Consider the following 27,867-nt stretch of genomic DNA (forward strand, 5'->3'; position numbering starts at 1 on the left):
GATATCTGGAGCATGATCTTAGTGAATCGTGGCAGAGTGCATTTTTGGCGGAAAATCCACTTTTGGGGAACTTGATGGACCGGGTAAGTAAATTTCATTGTAATAATTGTCAGGTTTACACACCCTGCAGATACAATACTATTCCTTATATGACTTAGGCCTTCAGGTAGACTTCCGGTCCCGGATAAAAAAAAAAATATATAATTACTAAAAAATAAATGAACTCATTGGTAATTCCCCTTGCCACTTTTTTGGTCAGAATTCGTGGCAGCCCTGATTTTACTGTGTGTATTGCAGGAAGGTGAAATTTGCTCTGCAACCCAAATAATTTTGGAAGCCCCATAAACATGTATTCAATTTAGGCCTCATTCAGGTGAGGACGTGTGATATCCGAGTCCGCAAGGTATCTGCCTCCTTTTTTCTCATATCCGTACATCATCAATGTTTTTCACATTCACAAAAAAAATTAATAATTTGATGGGTTTCTAATCTACCTTGTGCCCAGTCAGTTATCTAGCAACTTTTATGGTCCCTCGGGGTGGGGGTGGGAGTAGAGAATGGGGCACATTTACATACTCAGCCGCTGGAGTTCACAGAAAGTGTATTGTTCGACGATAATGCCCTGTGCCGCGATTCACTAATATCGTGCGCCCGATATCCTGCACGTGTCGCTTCCCCGCTCAGGTCCCCGGAGTTCACCTTCTTCTTCCTGGTGCATGTAAGTGCTTAGGCTTGGAACACAATTTAAAAGTTAAATCCTGCGCTCATTCCGAATCAGTCAGATTGTACGACAGCACGCCCCCTAAATTGTGTCACATGGACACAGTGCCAAAAAAGGATTGTGTGCGCCAAAATCCCAGCGCAGACACTTCTTAAAAACCTGTGCAAGCCGTGTAACCCCCGAAAACGGTGCACAGTCCGACGAAAGTGAGCAGCGCGACCCTCAGGGTGATGCCACACGTGGCGTTTTGAACTCAGTTTTGGTCCATTTTTAAGCATTTTTTGAAAACGCATCCGTTTTTGACGGATTATCTTAATTGAAACGGATTATCTTAATTGAAACTGGTCAAAAACGGATGCGTTTTTGGGCGGACTGCTTAAAAACGGACCAAAAACTGGGTGTAAATTTTTTTCCTCACAGTCTGCACATCTGTGAAATAAAATCACATGTGTACAGACCCATGGAAATCAATGGGTCATTATACCGATGTCAAAGACGCCCGTGTGAACGAGCCCACGTAAATCAAACCCTTATAGTAATCTCTGGTGGGGATATCTACTGACCTTTGCTCATTTTCCGGTTGAAATTGTGGCACATCCCAGGAATGTCTCTTCCACATGGGTTCTGCTCTCAGTCCTTAAGTCTCAGCTTGGAATCTGTATGGTGGACGTAGCCGGTTTCTTCGTAGTCATGAAGGTGGTGGTGACTGATCTCCGGCCTCCTGCTCCTCAGGCTTCACTTTGTACACACTTCACTTCCCTCTTTGCATCCAGAATGAAGAAGCTCAGATACATCTCCCACTCCTCTTCTCACCAACATCTCACTTGTGGTTCCTCTACCACCGTTGGTTCTCCTTGGCACCTTCGATGTTCTTCTTCACCTTCCCCTAACCACACACTTCACTTTTCTCAGCTTACTGCATTCATTTTCTCCTTTTGCAAGCCTTGGAGCGCTGTCGACATCTATGCGTTTGGCTACGTTCCTCCTTCACTGTTTCCCCTTTCTTCACAGCTGTGCCCTGGTCTCCTTGTGACTGTGGCCTTCTTTCCTCTAAGGGATGTCCTCCTCTTCCTCGTCCGCTCTATCTTTTGCACCATACACCCCCTGACCACTTCACATAGACCTTTCCTGACTGCTCTTCCACCCCTCGGCTCAGCTCGCCTCTTCCCTGTTCAGCTTCGCCTCTCCCAGCTCTCTTCTTCATCTGATATTTTTGTAGATCCTTCCTGTTTTTAAATACTTCCTTCTTGAATTTGTCTTGTTTCTCTTAGTCGCTGTCCCCAGCCGCCGCAACCCCCCCCCCCCTACCCCACACTACGCCCACCCACCCACAATAATGCGGGTGCTCATAGTGCGAAAGATGACAGGATGTTACTATTATTCCGGATTCAGCACCAATACACAGAGACAGCACCTCTACATAGTAGTGTCCTACCTGGAGGGTCTTTAACTATGGAACTGCACAATACTAAACCATAACATAACACATATACAAAAACTGTCACACAATATAGAAGAAATGAAAAAGAAAGTGTCAAAAGTAGCGGAAACTCAATTTTTTTCTGATATTGATAAAAAATTCCAGTGTATCTGCTGCTATTTGCATGTGAGTCAACCAGCTACACTGGCACAAAAAAAAAAAGTTTGTTTTCTGCTTTTTGAAGATTTCTTGTAAAGATAAAGCACCTTGCAAAAGTATTCAGCCCTCTAAAAATTCAACAGTGGTTAATGACGAGTGAATATTGTATGTTATTCCAGTATACGGATGCAGGGAACTAATTTCCAGCATCTGCCCTAATGCAAGTGGTGTGTGAGCATTGCAAAAACAAAATCCCTTTAATGCTCTTTAAAAAAAATCAACCTTTAAAAGGAACCTCACCCAGATTGTACCCATTTAAACTGATATCCCCCTCAGGTAGGGAATGAAATGTTTCTAGAATTCCTGCATCCCACTTGTTTACCCATTTAAAAAAAATCTCATATAAAGTCATGTGAAGATGAGCTGAGAAGAGTCATATTTTGTCTGAGATGAGTCAGGTTTAGAGGCTGCAGGGGGGAGTGTCACTTGGGTTGTATAGGACCCAGAAATAATATCCCAAAAAATTCAGAAACATGCATCTGTTGTCATATTAGAGATATGAATGTCATCATCAGGCTTGTGGTTCTGTGATCAACAGAACCAGAACAAGTGATCCCCGATCCGGACTGTCCGACGAGGATGAACATCCCCGACCAGGATGTCCGACGTGCGCCCGATATCCTGGATGTGTCGCTTCCCCGCTCAGGTCCGCTGGAGTTCACCTTCTTCTTCCCGGTGAATGTAAGTGCATGGCTTGCAACACAAATTTAAATGTTAAATCCCACACGTAGTCCGAATCCGTCTGGATCGTCTGACGGCCCGACCCCCAATTTGTGTCACACGAAAGCTGGTGTGATTGTGACACAATACGATCGTAATCCCTGAAAAGTCGGGAAACCCGACGAAAATGCGGCCACGGGACCCTTAGTGAATAAGGCCCTATTTCTTTAACTACATGTATCTCTGGTTCTGTAGCGCACAGAACCACAAGCCTGGTGCGATCTGAAAGATGATATTGTTATCTCTAATATGATAACAGATGCTTATTTCTGGTTATTACAGAACAGAAGATAGGCTATCCCTCTGCAACCTGTAAACTTGACTCATTTCAGGTGAATATGACTCTTCTCAGCTGGCTTTGGGGGAGATTTTTTTTTTTATAGGTAAATGGTAAGATTTTGCAACAAAGAGGGAATTCTAGAAAGGACATTTCATCTTCTACCAGAGGGAGCTGGGAGTTTAATAAGGTAAAATCTGGTGGTAGGTTCTCTTATAGTAATTATATAAGCGTTTTATAGCCTTTTGCTCACTTAATAGCAACTCTGCAACAAAAATAGCAACTCTGTTAATTATAGCTGTGATCATTTTTAGGGAACTGTTATTTATGCACTTCCCTCCATGGTCAGAAGCATATTAATATTTATAGAGTGTGAACTGAGAAAACCCAAAAGTCACATCGACTTTATTCATATGGCAATAATAGGGTGCTTCTCAGAGGGGAGCACCCCTCTTTTCTAATATTTTTTCCAGATTCAGGGGCATCACTTGCGAGGGTACCTGCTCTGGACAATATTGGGGCCATTAAGCCGCCTGGTCACTTCAGACACACCTATCTGAGGCTCTATGTCAGGGCCTGTTTTAGACAAAGTGGGGCCCTGGGCAAAGCTAAAAGTTGGGCCCAAAAATAAAAAAATTTTTTATGAACATTCACAGTCAGTAAGAGGCTCCTTTAGCCCTGCACAATAATAACACTTTGTAGTTTACAAACAGTAGTAGGGTAAGTAGTATGGTATGGAAAGTAGTAGTAGTAATAATAGATAGGTCGATTAAATCAAGGGGTGTTAAAGGAGCAATACATCCTCAGCCCACAAAAATCCACATGCAGGGGGCCCCTTTAGGACAGAGGGCCCTGGGCAAATGCCCAGTTTCCGCCCCCTAATGCCGGCCCTGCACTATGTGACCTAGAGCCATGTCCTCTTTAAGATAAGAATCTCTGACTTGTTGTACAGTCAACTATAAAACTATAGATTAAAGCAAAAAAATAAGAGAAATCTGCCATTAAAATGCAGCATGGTAAACCAGGGACACCTACTCATAGATCCAGGCACTGCCACTGTGGTCATCTTCTTATATTTGTTATCCATGGCCTCCTTCTTCTTTATGCTGAAGAGCCCGAAGGGTTGTGCTGGTGTTACCAGAGCCCCTCAGTGCTGCAGATTCACAGTCTGTTACACTGTGCAGAAGATGTCTCTCCCAACAGACTTCTCTCTCCTTCCTCCCTCTGGCTGTCTAATCACTTCAGACTCATTAAAATAAAAGATAAAAGATGATTTTAGAAGGAAGGAGACCATGGATAACAAATATAAAATTACCAGAGTCCCGGTGCCTGGATCTATGAGTAATGTCCCTGGTTTATCAGGAGGATTTTGATGGTAGATTTCCTTTAACTGCTTTTATCTCCAGTTTTGTAGCTGACAGGAGCCACAAGCCTGAGATTGTTATCTTAAAGATGACACAAAGTACATGGTTCTAGGTCACACAGAGCCCTCTTCCAGCCTCTACAAATGGCTCATCTCAGGCAATACAGGACTCTTCTCTGCTCATTTTCACATGTCTTTGGAGGAGATTAGTTTTATAGGTTAATGGGAGATTTTACACAAGAGTCAATGCTAGAAAGGATATCTCATGCACTACCTGAGGAGGGTAAAGCTCCTTTTCCAGACCATTTCTTTATATCACAAAACCACAAGCCTGATGTCATCTGAAAGATGAGATTCTTATCTTTAGTATGACACCAGCAGCATAGTATATTTCTGGGTACTATAGAACCTGAAGTTAGGGGCATCGGAAATTATCCCTTTAAAGCCTCTAAAAGTGACTCATCTCAGACAAAATATGACTCTTCTAACCTCATTTACATATAACTTTAAAGGAAAATTTTTCTATAGATAAATAAAAGAGCCAGTGCTAGAATTTAATGGGGTAAAATCTGGAGTAGAATCTCCTAAGCTGTCTATGTGAGTCCTCACTCATATCATCGTAGCTAATCTGTAACCACCAGGGATAACTGAGAATTGGCGATGGAGCTTGCATAGCGAAAAAAATTGCTAAACCTGCCGAATATAAGTCCTATAACGTCAAGACATTGTAATATTCCTTATTGAAACGGATCTGGAAAGACAATTAAGTTAAAGATGCTTCGATCTGGGGATTCCTTTTTCTGCCACTTTTTCAAAAATTTCAGAACAGAGTCAAATTTTTACACTTTGTTTATGAAATTTCTGAGGGATCTTGGACTATTGGGAAATTAGCTTTAGCTTCTCTTGGAGAGACATAGGGTTAAATGAAGAAGAAGTAGGAGTCTATAAGGGACAAATATGTGGTGATATGGGAAGGGGAAGATATTGGGGGTCATTTACTTACCCGGTCCTGTCGCGATCCAGAGGCGCGTTCTCCGACGAGGATTCGGGTCTCCCGGCGGTTCACTAAGGCCGTGCGCCCGACGTCCACCAGGTGTCGCTGCTGCGCCGAGGTCTGCCGGAGTTCACCAACCTATTCCCGGTGCATGTGAGTGATTGATTTTGCGACACAATTCGTTCTTTAAATTCTGCGGTTTTTCCGAATCCGTGGGCCACAACCCCCAATTTCTGTTGCGTGAAAGTTGGCGCCGATGCGACACAATCCGATCACGTGCACAAAATATCTTGGGGCAATTCGGCGCAAAAATTCGGGAAACCCCACGAAAATGCGTGATTCGGACCCTTAGTAAATGACCCCCATTGTTTTTTGGATCTTCTAAGTAGGATTTTTATCTACTGAAGCACATTACGTCAGCATCTCCCTAACCTAAAACGATCCAACTTTATATTGAGCCAATCAGTTACACAATAGTGAGCTCCCATGTTGGTTCTCATTACACGGACTACATTGCCCCGGCCGAGACAATATTGATATCTCCCTGGTAAACTTGCAGTGACTTCTCTGACCCATTATCTCTGCGCTTGGTCACATTTCCTCCTAATTGAGTTACATTTGTGCCTGTATCCTCTGACTCGCATACAAAATGGACCAAGCTAATAACATTGACTTTATGGAGCTTCATTAATAATAATCAGTGTTCGACTTAACGACGACGTCTTGTAGTGAATCCCATTAGCCGCACGGGATCAATGAGAGCAAACATCAAAGGAGATGCAGGTCATGTGGTAATATAGCGTTGTTTATGGGTCCAGACAGTGGAAAAACATTAGTCTATAAGTGTCCGGGAACAGACAGAATATGTTTTCCGACACAATGGAATAATAGTAGGCCTTGTTGTTCTGTAGCACTATGATCCTAATTCCAAATGTAATTGTACTTATGATACTTATCGTACTTATGATTATGGTTTTGGGGAGACTCAAGAATGCCTTATACTTGGGATCAAATCTGGAACATCAACCATGAGGCGAGTGGAGCCTCTTGCCTCAGGCAGCACAACATGCAGCTTTAGGGGCGCAGTCACCTACTACAAAGCAGGACAGTTCTTTCTCTTTACACTCGATTTCAGCAAGGAGAACCCACGTACTAAAAAATATCTTGATATATTACTACTGAATGGGGCAGTGAAGGATCCTTTCTCGCCTCGGGCAACAGATAGTTTAGGTTCACCCCTCCCCAAACCCAATGACAAGTACTTCCCTAGACTTGGTCACCACTTGGTCTATTTGTGAAGAGTAGAGACCAAGGACCCAACATTCTTCTTGTGAATATTTACATAGCCTAACTTGACCAAAATTATATCAAACAGACCTAATGTCTAATATTTTTCTGCATAGGAAGGAGCAAAATATGAGTTACCAATATGGTGTCAACCATACCAGCAGGTGGCCCCAATATGTTTGAGAGGACCCTAATTTTGGCCAAAGTTATTCAACAGTTCTTCTCTATAACTACCCAAAACATAGCCATGGCTTTCCAGCAGCACAATTCCAGTAATAAAATAATAATTTTGTTGTAGATGAGATGTAGCACTTTTTTTTGACCATTTATATGACTTGTAATGTGTATTTTACAGAAGGTTTGTCTTATGTCTAACTACCAGTTCTTCTCCAGTTGGTGGAGACTGGCTTCCATGATGTCTCCCATACACCGCACGGAGACACAGGAGAAGATCTAATTCCCCTATCTCTGTCTTTCACACTCACACAGCAGTAGCAGCATGGAGGACATTACTCAGCAATACTGGGCAGTGCAGCAGTAAAACATTTTGCCACCCCCACCCTCCTCCTAACTCAGAGAGACTCAGAAAAATAGGAAATCCTCCTGGTGGCCAATCTCTCTAGGGCTTGGGTCAATTTTAGGTGACTACCCCTTACTAAAAATGAGATGAACTTTTTAGAAAAATGGCAATATCATGTCATATATAGGTCTGGTTAAATTGGATAAGGATGTGATCTGGCCTTGCAAATCTGAATAAGTCCTCACAAATTGGCTGCTTCCTCTTCAGCCCTTCAGTCCTTATAGACTATCATGGGAAGCAAGTAACCTGATCTCTCAACGAAATTAAAATCGTAGTTGTTTCTGAACACACTTCAGTACCAGTGAGCGGGAGGAGAAGGAAAGGAGCATGATAGATGGAGAAGGAGCTGTTTTACTTATATTTGTTTGTCTTATATTTATTTGTCCTATTGATTTATGTAAAGTTTTTGAAGCAATGACGCCTATGAACAGAGTTAGAGAGATCTCTCAGCAACCTGCGTTAATGCGATCCACCTCCGTTATACTTGGTATACATAGTACCCAGTTCTTACAATTAACACTTGAATAGTGGACCTCCTCTAGTGCCCCTTTTTCAGTCTCTCTCTTCATTAATTGGGTACACAATGTTCGTCTCTCCCTCCTGTTGGCATTTAAATGACAAGTCAGCTGCGCGGCTTCCAGATTTATATTTAGCTGCTTGATAAACATAATTCATTAGCGCGATGCCTTTGAGAGCAGAAAGTAAGAGCTCAGGCTGATTAGAGCCCGACTAAAAGCAGGTTAGAAGATGGAGACGATACAGGTGGCGATAGATATACAGGGTGTAACAAATAGGTTGGGACGGTGTATTGCGAAATACACATTGGATCGAAAAAGTTTAAAAATTCTAATATTTTTGAAAAATCTATCCAATGATACCAAACAAGGCCCCCTACCTCAACCTCTGGGGGTTTGGGCAACTTTAGAATCTTAAATAGGAACTCTCGGTTTTTTATTACAGATTAGGATTCCGCAGGAAAAGCTACATTGATACAATCTACAATCCGAGGCATTCTCATTGTCCGATGGCGCTGCGATCACCGAAAATCAAAATGGGTAAAATAAAAATGTTCAAAAATGGGAATATCTCAAGAAATACACATCGGATCAGAAAACAAAGCCAAAAAAAGACAAATATTAAAAATTTATCCAATGCTACTAAAGTTGATCCTGCTTAAAGGGGAAGTTAGACATACAGGCGGTCCCCTACTTAAGGACACCCGACTTACAGACAACCCATAGTTACAGACGGACCCCTCTGCCCACTGTGACCTCTGGTGAAGCTCTCTGGATGCTTTAAAATAGTCCCAGATTGCAATAATCAGCTTAAAATTGTCTGCAATGAAGCTTTATTGATAATTCTTGGTCCTATTACAGCAAAAAAATTTGAAACTCCAATTGTCACTGGGGCAAAAAAAAAATTGTCGGGAACTACAATGATAAAATATACAGTTTCGACTTACATACAAATTCAACTTAAGAACAAACCTACAGTCCCTATCTTGTATGTAACCCGGGGACTGCCTGTATTTCAAAATGGAATAATGGTAGAAATTTGGATCCTCACTCCAGTCCTTGAAAAGTTCCTTTTCTCTGTTTGTGACAGCTGCTGATCACCTTATTGACATGGGCACAAATAGCAAAAAAATCAACTCATATACTCTTTAAAGGGGTTTTCCAGGATTTTTTTGAAAACCTATGGGGGCCAAGCGGAAGGAAAAAAATGGCACTCTGAAGTCTGAAGGTTTCGCCATCATTGGACCCATTGGGTCCCATATTGTGAGTTTCCATGTCCTCTTATGAATGGAGAAGTACAAGCCTATATTCCATAGTTATGGGACTGCCACCGATGCCTTAATGCCATTGATGGCTTAAGGGGGTTTTCCATGAATATGGAAAATTCCCAGAGGGCCATGGTAACAAATAAAAAAAACTGCACATGCTTACCCCCGCTCTGGAGTCCAGTTCCTAGATACGGAACTACTCGTTTTTGGCACCCAACTGAAAGTTCCATGGGGAGTTATTGCAACTTCCTCATCCAATGATCTCTATTTTCCAGGGAACATAATTTCCTTTGTCGTCCCCTGACTTGAGAATTTCACTCGTTGGATCAGACGAGTCTGGTGTCTCCCCCTCCCCACATTCTCTTTAACTTCCGGTAGTGCACAGGCTAATAACTAGAAGTCCTGTTACAAAGCGGGAGCCAGGAGCAGTAGCGAGGTGAGCACTTTTTACTTCTTGTGCCGTCTCCATATGGAGCTAAATCTGTCAATTCTCCTGCTCTATCCTGAGGGACCACTAGTCCGTTAATAAGTGTCGGTAAAACTTAGGCCAACGCCCTATTGTTGTTTTAAACTTTTAGGTAACTACCTCCAATAGGGGACGGCAGAAAGAACATTAACTTATCCACCGTTGCCAGCAAGACTTCATACTGAATGACCTCCTTAAAGGGGTTGTCCATTTATACTTGCCTTATACGTATATTAATAAGCCTTAGACCTGATATTTTTGTTGTTGGTTGCTCACTAGAGGTGAGTCATTTTCTTTTTTGTTTTTTTTTTATAGAATGCAAATAAATCTTTATCCGAAAAACTGAGCTTTGTATGTTGTGTGGATTTTGCTTTGAAAATTTGAAAAGAAATGGTTGGGAAGCTATTACACGTGTGATAACATAATGAGACGGAACAATATGGAGGATTTGACAGCCTTTGTTTCCCAAAAAGCTCTTAAAAGCGGCAACAATGGGAGCGCGTTTACATGTGAGATGTGGTTGTTATAAGCGGCAGCTGCTGCTGATAAGGTGAGTCTATAAGTCAACATCATGTCATGCCAGGACAATATGAGTAATATCGGATCCATCCGGCTCGGGCAAACCGGTTGTTAAAATAGCAACCGGCTCATTGAGCCGGGGCAAATCAGGAAAGTGAGCCGCCTTCCTCCCTTGACTTGATGCAGCGGAGCACTTGAGCTTATAAGCTTGGGTGAAAGGTGGTCGGAGATGACTCTGCGCACGCAGTCCTGTCACTTGGCCACGCTCCTGACCTGCAGTTTCTGGATCAAGATGACAAAGGTGCAGAGAGGAAAGAGTGTGTTTTGATTTTATTTATGTGTGGGCAGAGTAATCAGGACTCGGACAGCCAATCACTGTGTGTAGGTGGAGTAATCAGGACTCTCCCTGTCAATCACTGTGTGTGGATGGAGTAATCAGGACTCTCACTGTCAATCACTGTGTGTGGGTGGATTAATCAGGACTCTCACTGTCAATCACTGTGTGTAGGCGGAGTAATCAGGACTTCCACTGTCAATCACTGTGTGTAGGTGGAGTAATATGGACTCTCCCTGTCAATCACTGTGTGTAGGTGGAGTAATCTGGACTCTCACTGTCAATCACTGTGTGTGGGTGGAGTAATCTGGACTCTCCCTGTCAATCACTGTGTGTGGGTGGATTAATCAGGACTCTCACTGTCAATCACTGTGTGTAGGCGGAGTAATCAGGACTCTCCCTGTCAATCACTGTGTGTAGGCAGAGTAAGCAGGACTCTCCCTATCAATCACTGTGTGTGGGTGGGGTAATCAGGACTCTCACTGTCAATCACTGTGTGTAGGTGGAGTAATCAGGACTTTCACTGTTAATCACTGAGTGGGCAAAGTAATCAGGACTCTCACTGTCAATCACTGTGTGTGGGTGGGGTAATCAGGACTCTCACTGTCAATCACTGTGTGTGGGTGGGGTAATCAGGACTCTCACTGTCAATCACTGTGTGTAGGTGGAGTAATCAGGACTTTCACTGTTAATCACTGTGAGTGGGCAAAGTAATCAGGACTCTCACTGTCAATCACTGTGTGTGGGTGGGGTAATCAGGACTCTCACTACCAATCACTGTGTGTGGGTGGGGTAATCAGGACTCTCCCTGTCAATCACTGTGTGTGGGTGGGGTAATCAGGACTCTCCCTGTCAATCACTATGTTTGGATAGGATAATTAAGCACTAATTCTGAGCTCTAACATCTATATTTATGTAATCAGGAAATAATCAAGTATTTTTTTTTAACCATTTTAACTTAAAAGCAAGTGATGAGCTCCATTACCAGGCATCACCTGCAGGCGCTGTTCTGCTTATGTTTTCTCCCTAAAAATAGAAAACACAAAAGCATCGGCCAAATAATAAACCATTTGTTACAAATGTAAGAATGGAACAAGTACAGAATGATGGGTGGTGATGTAGAATAGAAATCAATGGGCTGTGATTTTGGTAGAGCACTTCCATGCTGTCCCGGGCTCCCGATCAATGCTGTTGTGGTACAATAGTGAGATAATAAAGCGTCTAATAATTTTTCACTACATGAACAATTTTTTCATGTTGTGACTTGTGATCTTGTACTCAAAATTTTCTATTCACTTACCCCAAAATACGAGTTAAAGGAATCCTCTCTTTTACTATGTCAGTTAACATGGTATAATATATAGAATTTCTTTACATTTTTTTAGCAGTTTACCCCTCTGCAGGCTCTGCGTGAGCTGTGTTCGGTTCCACCTAGCTGCTGTGACCCACTTCTGCCCTTTCCCTCTCCACAAAACTTCAATGTAATCTCTGTGACACCTTGATGAGCTTCTGTCCATTTTGCTAGCAAGACATCATACCAGAGGACAGTCCAAGTTTTTTGCCTCTGTCCCGCCCAGTTGGAGGTATATGTCGGGACATCAACTCTGTCGGCATCTTCCGGACACTAACAGAGGTGATTACAGTGATGGTGCAGAGAGCCGGCAGCTTCCTGCATTATCCCTGTGTGTGTGCTTCTACTATGTGTGTACCAGAGCCAGCAGGTGCCATGTGATGATGTCATCTGCCTGAGATAGCTAGATACAGCAGGAGCAGAGGAGAGAGGAGCTGCTGTAGGGAAACTGGAAAGGCGAGTATATGTGTTTATTTTATGCTTGTGAGGCACAATACGATTTGAAGCTGCTGGGGGGCACAATACGAGGGGGAGCTGCTTGGGGGGTTAAATAAGAGGCTGAGCTGCTTGGGTGGGCACAATAAGAGGGAAAACTGCTTGGAGGGCACAATAAGAGGGAAAACTGCTTGGAGGGCACAATAAGAGGAGGAGCTGCTTTGGGGGGTAAAATAAGATGGGGAGATGCTGGGGGGCACAATAAGATGGGGAGCTACTGGGGGGTGGGATAAAATAAGAGGGAAAGCTGCTGGGGCGGCACAATATCAGAGTAGCTACAATGTGACAGGGAGCTGGAACATAATGTAAGGGGGGAGATGGAGGGCACTAAGGGGAAATTATACTGTGTGGTTTAGAGCAAAAAAAATAAAAAATTCTATGGCATTGCATCTTTTGTCCCTCTTTCTCTGCAACGAAGGTTGGGAGTTGAGACAAAATTCAGCTGAAATTTCAGCATGAAAGTCAATTCCTCAGGAAGAGAACATGAGAGGAGCCAAGTAGATGGAGAAGGAAACCCTTTCCTCTGATATTATATGAAAAGTTTGTGCAAAAGTTACCTTGGCAGTGGCTACAAAAAAACTACTAGGCATATTATCTCCAATTCTAACTAGATTTGGTACAGCAAGCCCCACGCAAAGGCGTTCTCTCAAAACATGCACCAACATGTATCAGTAATGCTGCCATACATCCTCTAGAATAATTAACATTTTTATGACACATCACTTCTAGGTTTGGATTCTGTAAAGCTAAAAACCTTAAAAAAAAAACAGATTCTAATTTGTCATAAAGAACAATGGACTTTGCTTACATTGTCTGTTTCCTGCTTATCTTATGGTAGGAAGCGCGCTTGCTAACTGGAAACAATGTTATGTATGATATCCACTTATATAATACTCTATAATACATCAATGTGTTAATTATCTAATTTTTTTTTATCTTGATTATAGCAACGTATGTGACCTTTATGTGACTGATAATGGATTAAGATTAGCAAAGCACATAACAGACCTAATATGAAGTACACAAATGGGTTCCCAAATTATCAGTACTTGTCATTGCCTAGGAGAGTGCTTATAGGGAACCTGTCAGCTCCACTGATTGTTAAACCCGTACCTTATTCATCAGCTCACAACTATTCCAAAACTTTATTTGTTTATGCAAATCAGCTTCTTCACACAGATGGAAGAATTAGACCAGGGTGGAGATATCTTCTTTACCACTTCCATCTCACTCCCCAAATTCATTTCCCCCTCCCTATGCGGAATCGTCAACAGAAGCGTTACAGCGCTCTCCAAATTTCGCTTGCCATCCTCATATTTTGTCCCTTGAGGTTTAGCCACGCCCACTGACCATGCATAAATATAGGACCATAGCCATATATATATCCACACTGCCTGTCTATACTATCTGTGTGCTGTGTGCAGAGCCTCCAGTGTATCCTATGAGATGTGACATCACACTGCCTGTCTATACTATCTGTGTGCTGTGTGCAGAGTCTCCAGTGTATCCTATGAGATGTGACATCACACTGCCTGTCTATACTGTCTGAGTGCTGTGTGTATGCTCTCCAGTGTATCCCATCATATATGGCTGCACACCGCCTGTCTATACTGTGAGTGCTGTCTGCAGCATCTCCAATGTATCCTATGATATACGGCTTCACACTGCCGTCTATACTATCTGTGTGCTGTGTGCAGAGTCTCCAGTGTATCCTATGAGATGTAACATCACACTGCCGTCTATACTGTCTGAGTGCTATATGCAGGAGCTCCAGTGTATCCTATGAGATGTGACATCACACTGCCTGTCTATACTATCTGAGTGCTGTGTGCAGGCTCTCCAGTGTATACTATGAGATGTAACATCACACTGCCTGTCTATACTATCTGTGTGCTGTGTGCAGGCTCTCCAGTGTATCCTATGACATATGGCATCACACTGCCTGTCTATACTATCTGAGTGCTGTGTGCAGGCTCTCCAGTGTATCCTATGAGATGTAACATCACACTGCCTGTCTATACTATCTGAGTGCTGTGTGCAGGCTCTCCAGTGTATCCTATGAGATGTGACATCACACTGCCTGTCTATACTATCTGTGTGCTGTGTGCAGGCTCTCCAGTGTATACTATGAGATGTAACATCACACTGCCTGTCTATACTATCTGAGTGTGCAGTATCTCCAGTGTATCCTATGAGATGTGACATCACACTGCCTGTCTATACTATGTGTGTGCTGTGTGCAGGCTCTCCAGTGTATCCTATGACATATGACATCACACTGCCTGTCTATACTATCTGTGTGCTGTGTGCAGGGTCTCCAGTGTATCCTATGAGATGTAACATCACACTGCCTGTCTATACTATCTAAGTGCTGTGTGCAGAGTCTCCAGTGTATACTATGAGATGTAACATCACACTGCCTGTCTATACTATCTGAGTGCTGTGTGCAGAGTCTCCAGTGTATCCTATGACATATGGCAGTGATGGCGAACCTTTTAGAGGCCGAGTGCCCAAAATGCAACTCAAACCCAACTTACTTATAGCAAAGTGCCAAGACAAAAATTGAAAAAAAAAACATATGGGTGTTTAATATAGGGACTTCTGTAATAAACGTTAAAAAATCCTGGCAGTGTACTGGCTCGCCTAAAACAGTTGTATACTGTTCAGGGGAAGGATTGGGGCAGAGCTCAGGTACACCTGCAGCTGATAACCAGCATTATAGAGAGAATTGCCCCATTTTGATATAGATGTATTTTATTTATAGCTATGTCATATGTCACACATAGGGGTCTGCTGACCTTTATATGTGACCTCAATCCCAGTGGTGTAACAAGACACCAGTGGGCCCTGATAGATAGATAGATAGATAGATACATAGATACATAGATAGATACATGGATAGATAGATAGATAGATAGATAGATAGATAGATACATAGATTGATTGATAGATACATAGATAGATAGATAGATAGATAGATAGATACATAGATAGATAGATAGATAGGAGATAGATAGATACATACATACATAGATAGATAGATACATAGATAGATACATAGATAGATAGATACATGGATAGATAGATAGATAGATACATAGATAGATAGATAGATAGATACATACATACATAGATACATAGATAGATAGATAGATACATGGATAGATAGATAGATAGATAGATAGATAGATAGATAGATAGATAGATACATGGATAGATAGATAGATAGATAGATAGATAGATAGATACATACATAGATAGATAGATAGATACATAGATAGATAGATATGAGATAGATAGATAGATACATACATACATAGATAGATACATAGATACATAGATAGATACATACATACATACATACATACATAGATACATACATAGATACATACATACATACATACATAGATAGGATAGATACATAGATATGAGATAATAGAGAGATAGATAGATAGATACATAGATACATAGATAGATACATAGATAGATAGATACATAGATATGAGATAATAGATAGATAGATAGATAGATATGAGAGAGACAGAGAGACAGATAGATAGATAGATAGATACATACATACATACATACATACATACATACATAGATAGGATAGATACATAGATATGAGATAATAGATAGATAGATAGATACATACATACATACATAGATAGATACATACATAGATAGATACATACATAGATATGAGATGATAGATAGATAGATAGATAGATAGATAGATAGATATGAGAGAGACAGAGAGACAGATACATAGATAGATAGATAGATACATAGATACATAGATAGATATGAGAGAGACAGATAGATAGATATGAGGGTGCTGGAAAGATATGTAATAGCTGCATGATGTAGTTTATATTTACAGGATAGCAGGGGAGAATGAGCTGATCTTATACTTTATGTATGTCATTTATTACCTTTCTATACTGCAGCAGCTACATGCAGCCCGGGCTCTGGTGATTCCTCCTCCTCTCCTCTCCTATTGGCTGGTCGGGTCAGGTGACCAGCCCTCTGTGTGAGTCCCGGCTTTAGCAGGGGGAAGGCAGAGCAATGACTGCCTTCCTGCCGACATTACTGTGCTCAGGGGTCCCAAAAGAGCACATTGAACAGTGACAGCCGCTGGACCCCTGTATCTAAGGGCCAGATCCTTATGCCCCTGCCCAATTCTATTATGTGGGAGCAGCTGTATCATGCTGCTCTCTTCTCCCCACAGTGGTTTCTATGGGAACCACAATAACATTCAGCGCTCCCGACAGCAGGAGGTGCGTGCCCACAGGAACAGCTCTGCGTGCCGCATGTGGCACGCGTGCCATAGGTTCGCCATCGCTGACATATGGCATCACACTGCCTGTCTATACTATCTGTGTGCTGTGTGCAGAGTCTCCAGTGTATCCTATGAGATGTGACATCACACTGCCTGTCTATACTATCTGATTGCTGTGTGCAGGCTCTGCAGTGTATCCTATGACATATGGCATCACACTGCCTGTCTATACTATCTGTGTGCTGTGTGCAGAGTCTCCAGTGTATCCTATGAGATGTAACATCACACTGCCTGTCTATACTATCTGAGTGCTGTGTGCAGAGTCTCCAGTGTATCCTATGAGATGTAACATCACACTGCCTGTCTATACTATCTGAGTGCTGTGTGCCGAGTCTCCAGTGTATCCTATGATATATGGCATCACACTGCCCGTCTATACTGTCTGTGAGTGCTGTGTGCAGGATCTCCAGTGTATCCTATGATATGGCTTCAACTGTTAGTATATACTATTAGCAGATTCTCCAGTGTATCCTATGAGATCCCTCTTTTAAATGCTTCCCCCTGCCTCCTGCTTGTAAGCGTTGACAGGGATAAACCTAGTACAAGCAGGAGGCAGGTGAAACAGGCTGAAGCTGCATCATATGGGATACACTGAGACTCTGCTCCTCTGTTTTGGAAAAACCCTATCATGCAGGAAGAAGGAACAAATATAGGACACAACCCATATTTGACATGCCAAGTATATTAGGCATGCACAATAGATCATATTGCATTATGAAGTGAAATCAATAAGCCGGAGAGCTTCTTTAATATGCATTTATGACATTCAAAGGTTGAGCTGAGCCACTAGGAATCACCCTGGATGCAGGGAAGGAGAAAGCAAACATTGCACTTGTCCTTTTGAGGCAGATAATGAATTAGATTACTGACAGACTGCCCAGACCTCATATCTAGGATACAAGATAAGCGACATAAGGAAAACACATCAGCCCGCTCTTACTCCATCCTAAAGCTGTTCATACAGTAGATGAAGTAGTCTCTGCACACCATCTGATGAACCTCATTTATCCATTATCACGGCAGCTCTCTGCTAGGGCTGCATGACATATTTTGCCCATGTTATACCAGGCGTAAGATGTGGGGTTACTGGAAGTGATGCACAATGTTTCCTTATGGGACAAAAAGTTCCAGATAACTGACAATGATCAAGAAAGTCCCAGGTTGCAAGATGGTCTTGGATACCCGTGCCTAACCAAAAGTTATGCCCATTGCCCTTAAACTTTATGTTCTTAGCCGTAATCCTCTCCGTAAACATGCAGACTAGCTTAAATGAGGGGAAAAATGGATAAGACTGTAAGCCCTAATTGTGAACTGAACAATCGGACCCTACCTACTTACATAAACCACCCAAGGCGGTGGCCAGTCACTGGTCGACGGTCCCTCACGAAACATGAATTCAAAGACAAAACAGTACAAATAGATAAGGACAGTCGCCAGAGCCTGGTCACAACAAAGAGAGCAAATGCGGTACAAAATCACAAAACGGTAGAGTAGTCTGAACAAGAGTCAAAGATCAGGATACCAACTATGATCTGAGAAACAAGCAAAGTATGGAGTCAAATAAGAAGAACACTCTAGATGGCGACCTAGGAAGAGTGGGCGGATCTCAGACAAAACTTAGACAATGGGGAATATCATAGCTGTCCATAACTGGGGCATAATTCATAATTAACACAGGACAGTTATGGGGTCTAGATACACTCCTGGAGCGAGAATCGGAATGTTAGCTCCAGGGGAAGTCAGCTAATAGCAGAACACCCCTGATATTAGGCTAAGACACCCTGAGTTTGGTATGTGGTTAATGGGAATAAGGTACCCGGTTGATTGGAAGTAATGACACAATTGTACCATCTTCCAATCAAAAGTTATGGGGTTTTAATAAAACCCCAGACCCGGAAAGCACCTCACTGATGGGAGGGGGATAGAAAAATTCACAATGACATGACAGCCAGGGGTAGGGGGGTCAAAATTCCCCTGGGTTTAAATTGATAAAGCAGTCACATGGCTTTGGTTCAGTATTGAGGATTCGATCACACTAGAAGGCTGGATCGATGTCTATGCCCAGTCCTAGGGCCAGAGAATTTCTTCCTATTCCAATAGCAAGAGTTTTTTATTTCCCTTTCCCCCTAACTGTTTGTAAGTATTGTATGTGTATTGTTTTTTTTTTTTTTTTTTTACTTTTTCATTTTTTATCTGACAATTTTATTCTTTGGGTGTACTGTATTATTTTGTATGCATATTAAATTGTTCCTTTAATAAATCTCTGCTAAGAATCTGAGTCTCCGAAGGGAATTGCATTACCAGAGGTAATTTTTAGCATAGTCCATGTAGTAAGCGATTGCATGTTCTGTGTGAATTCATCATTTTAATATAGTAAAAGCAGTGAGTGCATGTGCAGTGTAAATCATCAGGGTGCATTGTCTGTGTGGTTGAGGTGCCTACGGCCTTCTTTTAGTTAGTAACACGTGGGTGGTGGCAGTGGATTGACTGGGTGCCGAGATTGCGTGGAGTAAATTTAGCATTAGGACGCCATTTTGTGGAAGTGGGAGGAGCTTAAGGGCTAAATTCTGGGACTCCGTAGGGTAGGTATCCACGTGTGTGAACTCCGGTGAGTTGGGTTTGTGACACCTATCCATTTCAGGAGTCCTGGTTCTAGTACAGAGGACTGGGGACAACAGTCAACCTCCTACCCATTACATGTAGCAGACATTAAAGGAGAGTAAATATGCAAATTAGCTCTACCTTGAGAAGAAGAACACTCTATCTTGTGCCACGGATGGGAGGTAGCCACCTCGGACGTCAAGGTCTGACCTTGTACCATATTTATACATGAAATAAAAACCAGATCCCATACACCCATCTTTTTCAGGGGTTCTGCCCTTTACAGTGACAATTGGAGTTTAAACGTTTTTTGCTGTAATGGGACCAATAATTATCAATAAAGCTTCATAACAGACATATTACAGATGATTATTGCAGTTTGGGACTATAGTAAAGCATTCAGAAAGCTTCACCAGAGGTCAGAGGGGTCTGTCTGTAACTATGGGTTGTCTGTAAGTCGGGTGTCCTTAAGTAGGGGACCGCCTGTATTAGTACAGAGCCGTAGTACTTGTTTCTCCAGTATCAACTTTAGCGAGTCAACGTCTGACCCATTCCAGAGCCTTGACATTTTTTTTTAAATGATTTGGTGTAGCTCTTATTGCCTCCATGGAAGGTCTGATGATTGGCAAACATGGATATTTCCTCCTTTTGGAGGAGTCTGTGGTTTATCCAAAATTCAAGGCTCTTTAATGGGGTGTACATTGACTCTAAGCAGACCGTTTGCTTCCTCCCGCAGTACAGCTTATTTGTAAATTATGTGCCTTAAAGGACATCCCACACCTAATGTTCTCCACAATGGAGTTGCAAAGGAGTAGTTCTGTATACAGGAGCGTAACTACAGCGATAGCAGCCGCTATGGGGCCCGCAGTGTCAGGGGGCCCCGTCATCCGACGTGACACAATAAAGAATGGAGGATGTGCACCATTATATTTATATTGTACTGGACATTGTCCAGCATAATATGTATATAACATATACTGTGATGTAAATATGCAGTATCTGTGATGTGTATATGGTGTCTGTATGCACTGTATGTGAGTATGCTGCATATGGCACTGTATGTGTGTGTATATGCTGTGTGTGCATATGAGTGTATTTATATGTGGTTGTAACTCGCATGTGTATATGTGATTGTAACTCTAATATGTATATTTTATAAGTGGGAAGGGGGCCCCATGCAGAAGCCTTCTAGGGGGCCCCGTCTCTCCTAGTTACGCCACTGTCTGTATAGTGACAAGCAATGGGTCCATTCTCATCCTCAGAGATGATAACCTATCAAGGTAAACATCTACTATCCCCATGTTAATGATTAACTAGGTAGGTCTACTATTTCGTGGCATGACAGCTGTGATGGCTACATACTGGTTGCAATAAAGTTCTCCCCGAAAATTTTAGTTCCATGCATTTCGTTTCATGTATTTGGTTTGAGGGTGAGATGTTTTATAGCTATCAATCACAATCACTATGGTAGGTTCTACACCAAACGACTACTTACAGGCAGCTGTAAAATAAAAGAGGCGTTCCTTTATATATAATCCCTTTAAGACCTGATTGCTGTTTGGTAATTGACACATAACTTTTCCTTGGAGATGCAGATCTGAATGCGGCTTTCAGCGGGGCACATGACTCGGGGTAATAGTGCCACTCGCAGCAGGGGCTATACAATGATGTTAAGCACACTTACAGGTTATTAACACGGCAGGAGCCTGGCAAAGCCAAGTCAATCTGGCATTGTGTTCATATGCCTTTCTAGTTAAAGAATAGTCCCCGAAGTTTGTGTACACAGTCATGTAAGCAGCATTGTGTGGATGTATCCATGCAGAGAGAGCGTTCACACCCTTTAACTGCTCAAAGCAGAGTATAGGAAACCAATGCAAATGTCGCTGAGCGAGTGGGTCCCAAAGAAGCCACTTTGACTTGACCAGGATATGTGAATCTAGTACTACAGGGTGCAAGAAAGCTTAGCTCCTATAAAGGTCAATGCCCAACCCTTCAAAATGCCTTAAATCAAGACCAAAGTCAAGTCAGGATATTCTCTGTGTTGTTTTGGAGCTGTTGTCCTTCTTGTTTGGCTTCATGAAAGTTCTGTTGGACTTTGACTTTTATAAAAGTCAATGTCCAATCTTTTAACAGGCCTTGAATCATAACTGAAGTCAATTTAGGATATTCTCCATGTAGGGAGTTGACTTGGGGCTCTTGTTGTTCTCCATATAGAGAGTTGTTCTGGGGCTGTTGTCCTTCTTGTTTATCTATTTAATAAGTCCTGTTGAGCATTGACTTTTATAAAAGTCAATGGCCAACCCTTTAAATGGCCTTAAACCATGATCAAAGTGAAGTCAGGATGTTCTCAGTATATAGAGAGTTGTTCTGGAGCTGTTGTCTTTCGTTGTTTGGCCACATGAAAGTTCTATTGGACTTTGACTTTTATAAAAGTCAATGGCCAACCCTTTAATTGGCCTTAAATCATGACCAAAGTCAAGTCAGGATGTTTTCCGTATATATAGAGAGTTGTTCTGGATATCTTTAGCTCTTCGTTGTTTGGCTACATGAAAGTTCTGTTGGACTTTGAGCTTTATAAAGGTCAATGGCCAACCCTTTAACGGTCCTTGAATCATGACTGAAGTCAATTCAGGAGATTCTCCACGTGGAGAGTTGATTTGGGGCCCTTGTCCTTTGTCGTTTGGATATATGAAAAGCCCTTTCAGATACAGACTTTTACAGTGGATATATAAATCTTAATGTCTGCTTCTGCCTCCTTGATGACATCTAATTTGCATTGCTTATTTCCCAGGGAGCTGATTTGCCATGTTAAATAAGGAGAAACTGCTTAGATGGCAAGCTATACATTGACACTAAATATTTCACACACACACACATATATACTGTGTGTGTATATATATATATTCTATTTATAGAATACTTTACAGACTCAGGGGGACTTTGAATTTTCTTTCTAGATATCATCCCTAGTATCTATCTATTGTAATCCTCTCCACTGTCAGAGAGGAGGGCCAGGAGCAGATGAGGGGGCGTGTGTTATGATAATCTTCAGTGTCTCAGCATTAGAGGAGATTATCATAAAACAAGCCCACTCCTCCTCCTCTCCAGCACCTCCTCTCTGACAGTGGAGAGGATTGAAATGTATATATAACATCACAGCAACTGTGGGGGCTATAGAGAAAATTCTAAGTGCCCTTGACTCTATGTAGCAACCCCTATAGTATTGTATGTCCATCACGACATGTGTCAGGTGGTGATGCACAATGGAGAGTATTGTCGGATGCCATCTAGATTTCTAATGTTATTAACCCACTGCTGACATATTCCTTCCTCTCTCTTCTTCTCGGCAAAAAGGTCACAAGACCAGTGGGAGCGGACATTGGGGACCTTACTGGTTTGTAAAGATTGTACTAAGAATAGAATTTTTTTACAGCATGACTTTAGGCTATATTTATCGCAATTCTATGGAGTATTGTATGCCGCCCATATGGTTTATCCCTACCGTAACATATTAGGCGTTTCAATACTTCTGGCGTTTACCTGCACAATGCAGCACCCAGCAGAGCACCCATATGCTCCTTTGAGAGGAGTCCGTGAGCCGATATGGAAAAATTAGTTTTAATAATGGAGGTCCTCCGATTCTTTGCTGCCTTATAGCAACTTATAGCCACCTTATTGAGACTATAGGGGGCACTATTGGCTATTTGTGCAAAATAGCCCATCCCTGCATTTAATCACAGTCTGTGTGCAGTGGCATCTATGGGGCATATAGGGCATGTATATTTAAGATGGTAATACCCATTTGGCTCTCACGGCGCGCTGCAGTTTGATTGCCCCAGGCGGCATGAATAAATAACTAGCCTGAGTTCAAGACTAGAGGATGGTCATTCTCTATATGTCATATTTATTACAAAGTACATTATGAAATATGCAGATTTTGCATTGACCGGTGAAACCAAAAACCAGACCAGTATGACATGAGATAAGAATAGGGATCATCATTCATATATACTGGAATGGATGAAAATTTTGTATGAAAGACAAACAAGCACTATAATGGATAAAGACAGATGTAGCAGGGCTGACGCTGCGTTCATTGTACATTGTTAGATGTTTATTACCAGAAGCCATGGATCTCAGTGAGTAATATATATTATAATATATAATCTATATAGAGCAGTGGTCTACAATTTGGGGGTCTCGTTCCATTGCAAAGCTACTACTCCAAGCAGGACATAGTGGGAGATGTAGTTAAGCAGCAGCCGTCACTATATAAATGGCAATTCCTTTGGGACTTGATTGGTTACAGAGGTGCCGCTGGCATTAACCTTTACCCACCCTCATAAAATAAGGGTGTGTTCACATGTTCAGTTTTTTAGATGCAGTTTTTGCTGCAGGAGTAAAAAAAAATTGGGGAACAGATCCTCTCTGTGATATATTCTCACACCTGCTTTTGGCTTCAAAAACTGCAAAATTGAACGTGTGAACGCGCCCTGCGAGTAGCAACCATTATTTCATATATATGACCAGCGTGACCTATGCTACAGTATACAATCACAGATTGATGTCACGACACCTTGATGTAACAAAATAGGCTCTACTACATCTCTATACAGTGTTTGGTTTACTGATATATGATCAATATATAGTGATTGTCATGTATAAAGTAGAAATCCTAATGTTATCAGATCGGGTTGTCACTTATAGAGTGGATCAGGTACTAAATCCAGGTGCGTCATGTATAGTAAGGGTCGTCACTCACCTATAAGACAGCTGCTTCTTCATATAAAGTGGCAGCAGGTTGTCTGCATTTCCCAGTGCAGGGTCTTTAAACTGAGCCATAGTAGAAATGCCAGCTCTCATCTCTTCTTCCTCATCCACCCCATGCAGGCTGGGTAGCCGTCCGTCCCCTAATCTCTCCTGGGCATGTCCTCCCTCTGCCATGCTGGGGTTCACCTTCAGTCTGCTAAGGATGGTGTGAAATGATGGCAGGAAGTTCAACCAGGGAGAATGTAAAGGAGAGAAGAGGTGAAAAGGAAAATCAGATGGAAAGGAGGGAGGAGAGGAAGAGATGGATGAAGTCAGGGAGCGAGGAAAGATACAAGTTGGCAGAAGGAATGGATACAATGATTACAATGGGATGAAACGAAAGATACAATGTAGATGGAAGGAAGGAGAAGGGAGAGAAGGAAGAATAAAGGGAAGGAGAGAGGGAGCGGTGCAGCCAGGAAAAGAGGGATACAGATGGGTGCACTAGAGGTAATGTATAAGGAAGAGGAGGCAAGAGGGTAAAGTCAAGACTAAGTTGTAGGCTGGCAGAGAGAGAGACGTCTGGATGTAAGGAGTGTGAGACAGACCAACTGCGAAATAAGAGGGGTGAGCGGAGAATGAGAGCGACAGGGAGGGCGAGAGGCTATGTGACAGTCAGAGCCAGCCAGCCCGTGTCCCTGTGGAGGAAGGAGGGGAGCAGCTAATATAATAATGTACATCATGTCACCTTAGAGACTGTAATTAACCCCGTACTGCTAAGACCGCCAACATGTAAGGAGGAGAGGACGCAGAGCACACACATCTGGGGGGGGGGGGGACACCTATATCACATTACATGGCGGAGAAACGTACACACTTGTTAGATGTTAGTCATTACGGGTATTGATTGTGTCGTGTTGCGCTGTATTTCTTCTCTTTTGTGTTTCAGGTAAGTGTTAAATCCGGGCTCTGCGATGGATCAGGATGAGAGCTCCGGCACAAGGCAGAGCCATGTGCAAAGTCTAATTGCCTGGGGATTTGGATTATGGACCTACAGAACCCCACTTGGTTTGCTGTACAGTGCAGTAGGCCACGGACCATGTACGTGTATATATGTGCCTTATATACAGGTAACATACATCCAGCATGGACCTTCACATTACACTGGCCTCCGGTTACAATGTTTTCAGCAAACTGTCATCTTTCTTGGACCATTGTTGCTTGAAACGTCCTTCACCAATTCAAAGACTTTTAATCCTTTAATAAGCGCCATTCCACTGATTCCGGGATAGTTGGAAAATTCTTTGTAGCTCCCACCACTCCTGAGCAATGTGTTTGATTAGTTTTGTATCTTCAGAATTGTAGAGCTCAGTACTTAAAATTGGAGTTCTTTGTCATGAAAACAAGAGCCCCTAGTGATCAGAACAAGAGCCCCTAGTGATCAGAACAAGAGCCCCTAGTGATCAGAACAAGAGCCCCTAGTGATCAGAACAAGAGCCCCTAGTGATCAGAACAAGAGCCCCTAGTGATCAGAACAAGAGCCCCTAGTGATCAGAACAAGAGCCCCTAGTGATCAGACTGCCTGCATATCCTTTCCCCCAAAACCCAGATAAGCCCACCCAAATGTCCCCAGCCAGAAAAGACCACAGACACGTTTTGACCTTTAACTTTGTGGTATGACGACTAGAGAGTCGGCCACAGCTTTATTTAACTTATAACAAGTAACTCCTACTCGTAGAGTAGCACTGTTAAATATAACCGATAAACCCGGGCACCTGTGAGCCCGCCTTCTAGAGGGCATGTAGGTCACAAACGCGCTAAAAAACCGCCAGCTGTGACATTAGATATAATTACATATAGGGAAGGGAGGGTGGGAAGATTCGCAGGAAAGAGGGTGAGTTCACACTTGCAGCCTGCTTTTATCACTTTTGCAAACCCCTTAATACCACCCACACCTGTAGCCCACCCCCAGTCACGTAGCCCATGTACCCAGGGGGATAAACAAACTTTCTTAAAGGGGCCATGCTGCACCTGCTAAAACCTTGCTAACTTTCACGACTGAACTTGCAGGCAGTGGGGCTAAGTGCCTACGGGCTATCAAGAACAAGAGCCCCTAGTGATCAGAACGAGAGCCCCTAGTGATCAGAACGAGAGCCCCTAGTGATCAGAACGAGAGCCCCTAGTGATCAGAACGAGAGCCCCTAGTGATCAGAACGAGAGCCCCTAGTGATCAGAACGAGAGCCCCTAGTGATCAGAACGAGAGCCCCTAGTGATCAGAACGAGAGCCCCTAGTGATCAGAACGAGAGCCCCTAGTGATCAGAACGAGAGCCCCTAGTGATCAGAACGAGAGCCCCTAGTGATAGAAACGAGAGCCCCTAGTGATCGAAACGAGAGCCCCTAGTGATCGAAACGAGAGCCCCTAGTGATCGAAACGAGAGCCCCTAGTGATCGAAACGAGAGCCCCTAGTGATCGAAACGAGAGCCCCTAGTGGTCAGAACAGGAGCCCCTAGTGGTCAGAACAGGAGCGCCTTGTGGTCAGAACAGGAGCGCCTTGTGGTCAGAACTGGAGCCCGTAGTGATCAGAACAAATGTGCCTAGTTGTCGGAAGGAGAGCGTCTGGTGATCAGAACGAGAGCGCCTAGTTGATCGGAACGAGAGCGCCTTGTGGTCGGAACAAGTGCGCCTAGTGGTCGGACCGAAAGTGCCTTGAGGTCGGAACGAGTGCGCCTAATGGTTGGAACTAAATCTCCTAGTGGTCGGAACGAGTGCGCCTAGTGGTCGGAACGAGTGCGCCTAGTGGTCGGAACGAGTGCGCCTAGTAGTCGGAACGAGTGCGCCTATTAGTCGGAACGAGAGCGTCTAGTGGTCATAAGCGGAGTGCTTACTCATCAGAATTACTCAGTATCCTTTACTGTAGATTTGTTCTGTGTTCATCCTACGTTCTGAAGACAATTTCCACATGAGATTCCTACACTTATTCCCTTGTACATTGCATTTTGTGCACCTCGTTCCTCATGCTAATCTTATTTCCCTAATGGAGGGGAAATAAAGTTGTCCCATTGTCCCAGTAACAGTGGGGTCTTTGCTGGTAGATTGCACTACACCCATTAATAGATGTCAGCGGAGGTCTTCATACTGGCTTGTTCTCCATCGAGCCCCTTAAAGACTTATTTGCCAAACTTGTTGTATTGCAGTAACTTCTATTGGTCACAAGGTGGCGACAATTTGTTTTATAATTTGCTCCATAGGGAAACTTTTAGGCACAGCCATTCTATAGATGCTTCTGTTTAACATGGACATGCGTGATAACATAACATACAGTATGTAACTTACCCACACGGTGTGTACTAGACCTGAACACGCACCTTTAAAGGCCCATTTATTCTCCACAATTATCACAATTTTCTTATTTCTAAGTAAATATAACGCTATTTGTCCTGTAAAAAATTCCGGCTGCGGCTCCTAGTGACCGCGTTGCTTCAGTACTTCTGGCTTCCGGCACTCAGTCTATCCAGAAGTTCCCTAGGTGGTTTCATAGCACCCTCTTCAGTCAAATAGTGACCCCTACATGGGAGGTAACTTTTGTTGACCATGGGACGTCTCTTCCTTTGTTGGCCCCTGACCCAAGAAGGCCACACAATGG

The 27,867-nt window shown here is 42.8% G+C and overlaps 1 protein-coding gene across 2 annotated transcripts in view; it reads right to left on the reverse strand.

The window, feature by feature from the left end:
- The window catches only part of DGKZ (diacylglycerol kinase zeta), a 146,308-nt gene extending 121,472 nt beyond the window's left edge, over nt 1–24,836 (reverse strand). The window contains exon 1 of one of the 2 annotated variants that reach the window (XM_072118807.1): nt 24,235–24,836. In XM_072118807.1, coding sequence (XP_071974908.1) covers nt 24,235–24,416 — 182 coding nt within the window. In that variant the 5' untranslated portion in view covers nt 24,417–24,836. Of the gene's footprint in view, nt 1–1,284; nt 1,922–24,234 lie in introns of those variants that run through there. The other variant, XM_072118810.1, reaches the window with a different exon arrangement.
- Nucleotides 24,837–27,867: the final 3,031 nt, after the last annotated feature.

This window comes from Engystomops pustulosus, chromosome 7, assembly GCF_040894005.1.
Source record: "Engystomops pustulosus chromosome 7, aEngPut4.maternal, whole genome shotgun sequence".
Classification (NCBI taxonomy): Eukaryota; Metazoa; Chordata; class Amphibia; order Anura; family Leptodactylidae; genus Engystomops; species Engystomops pustulosus.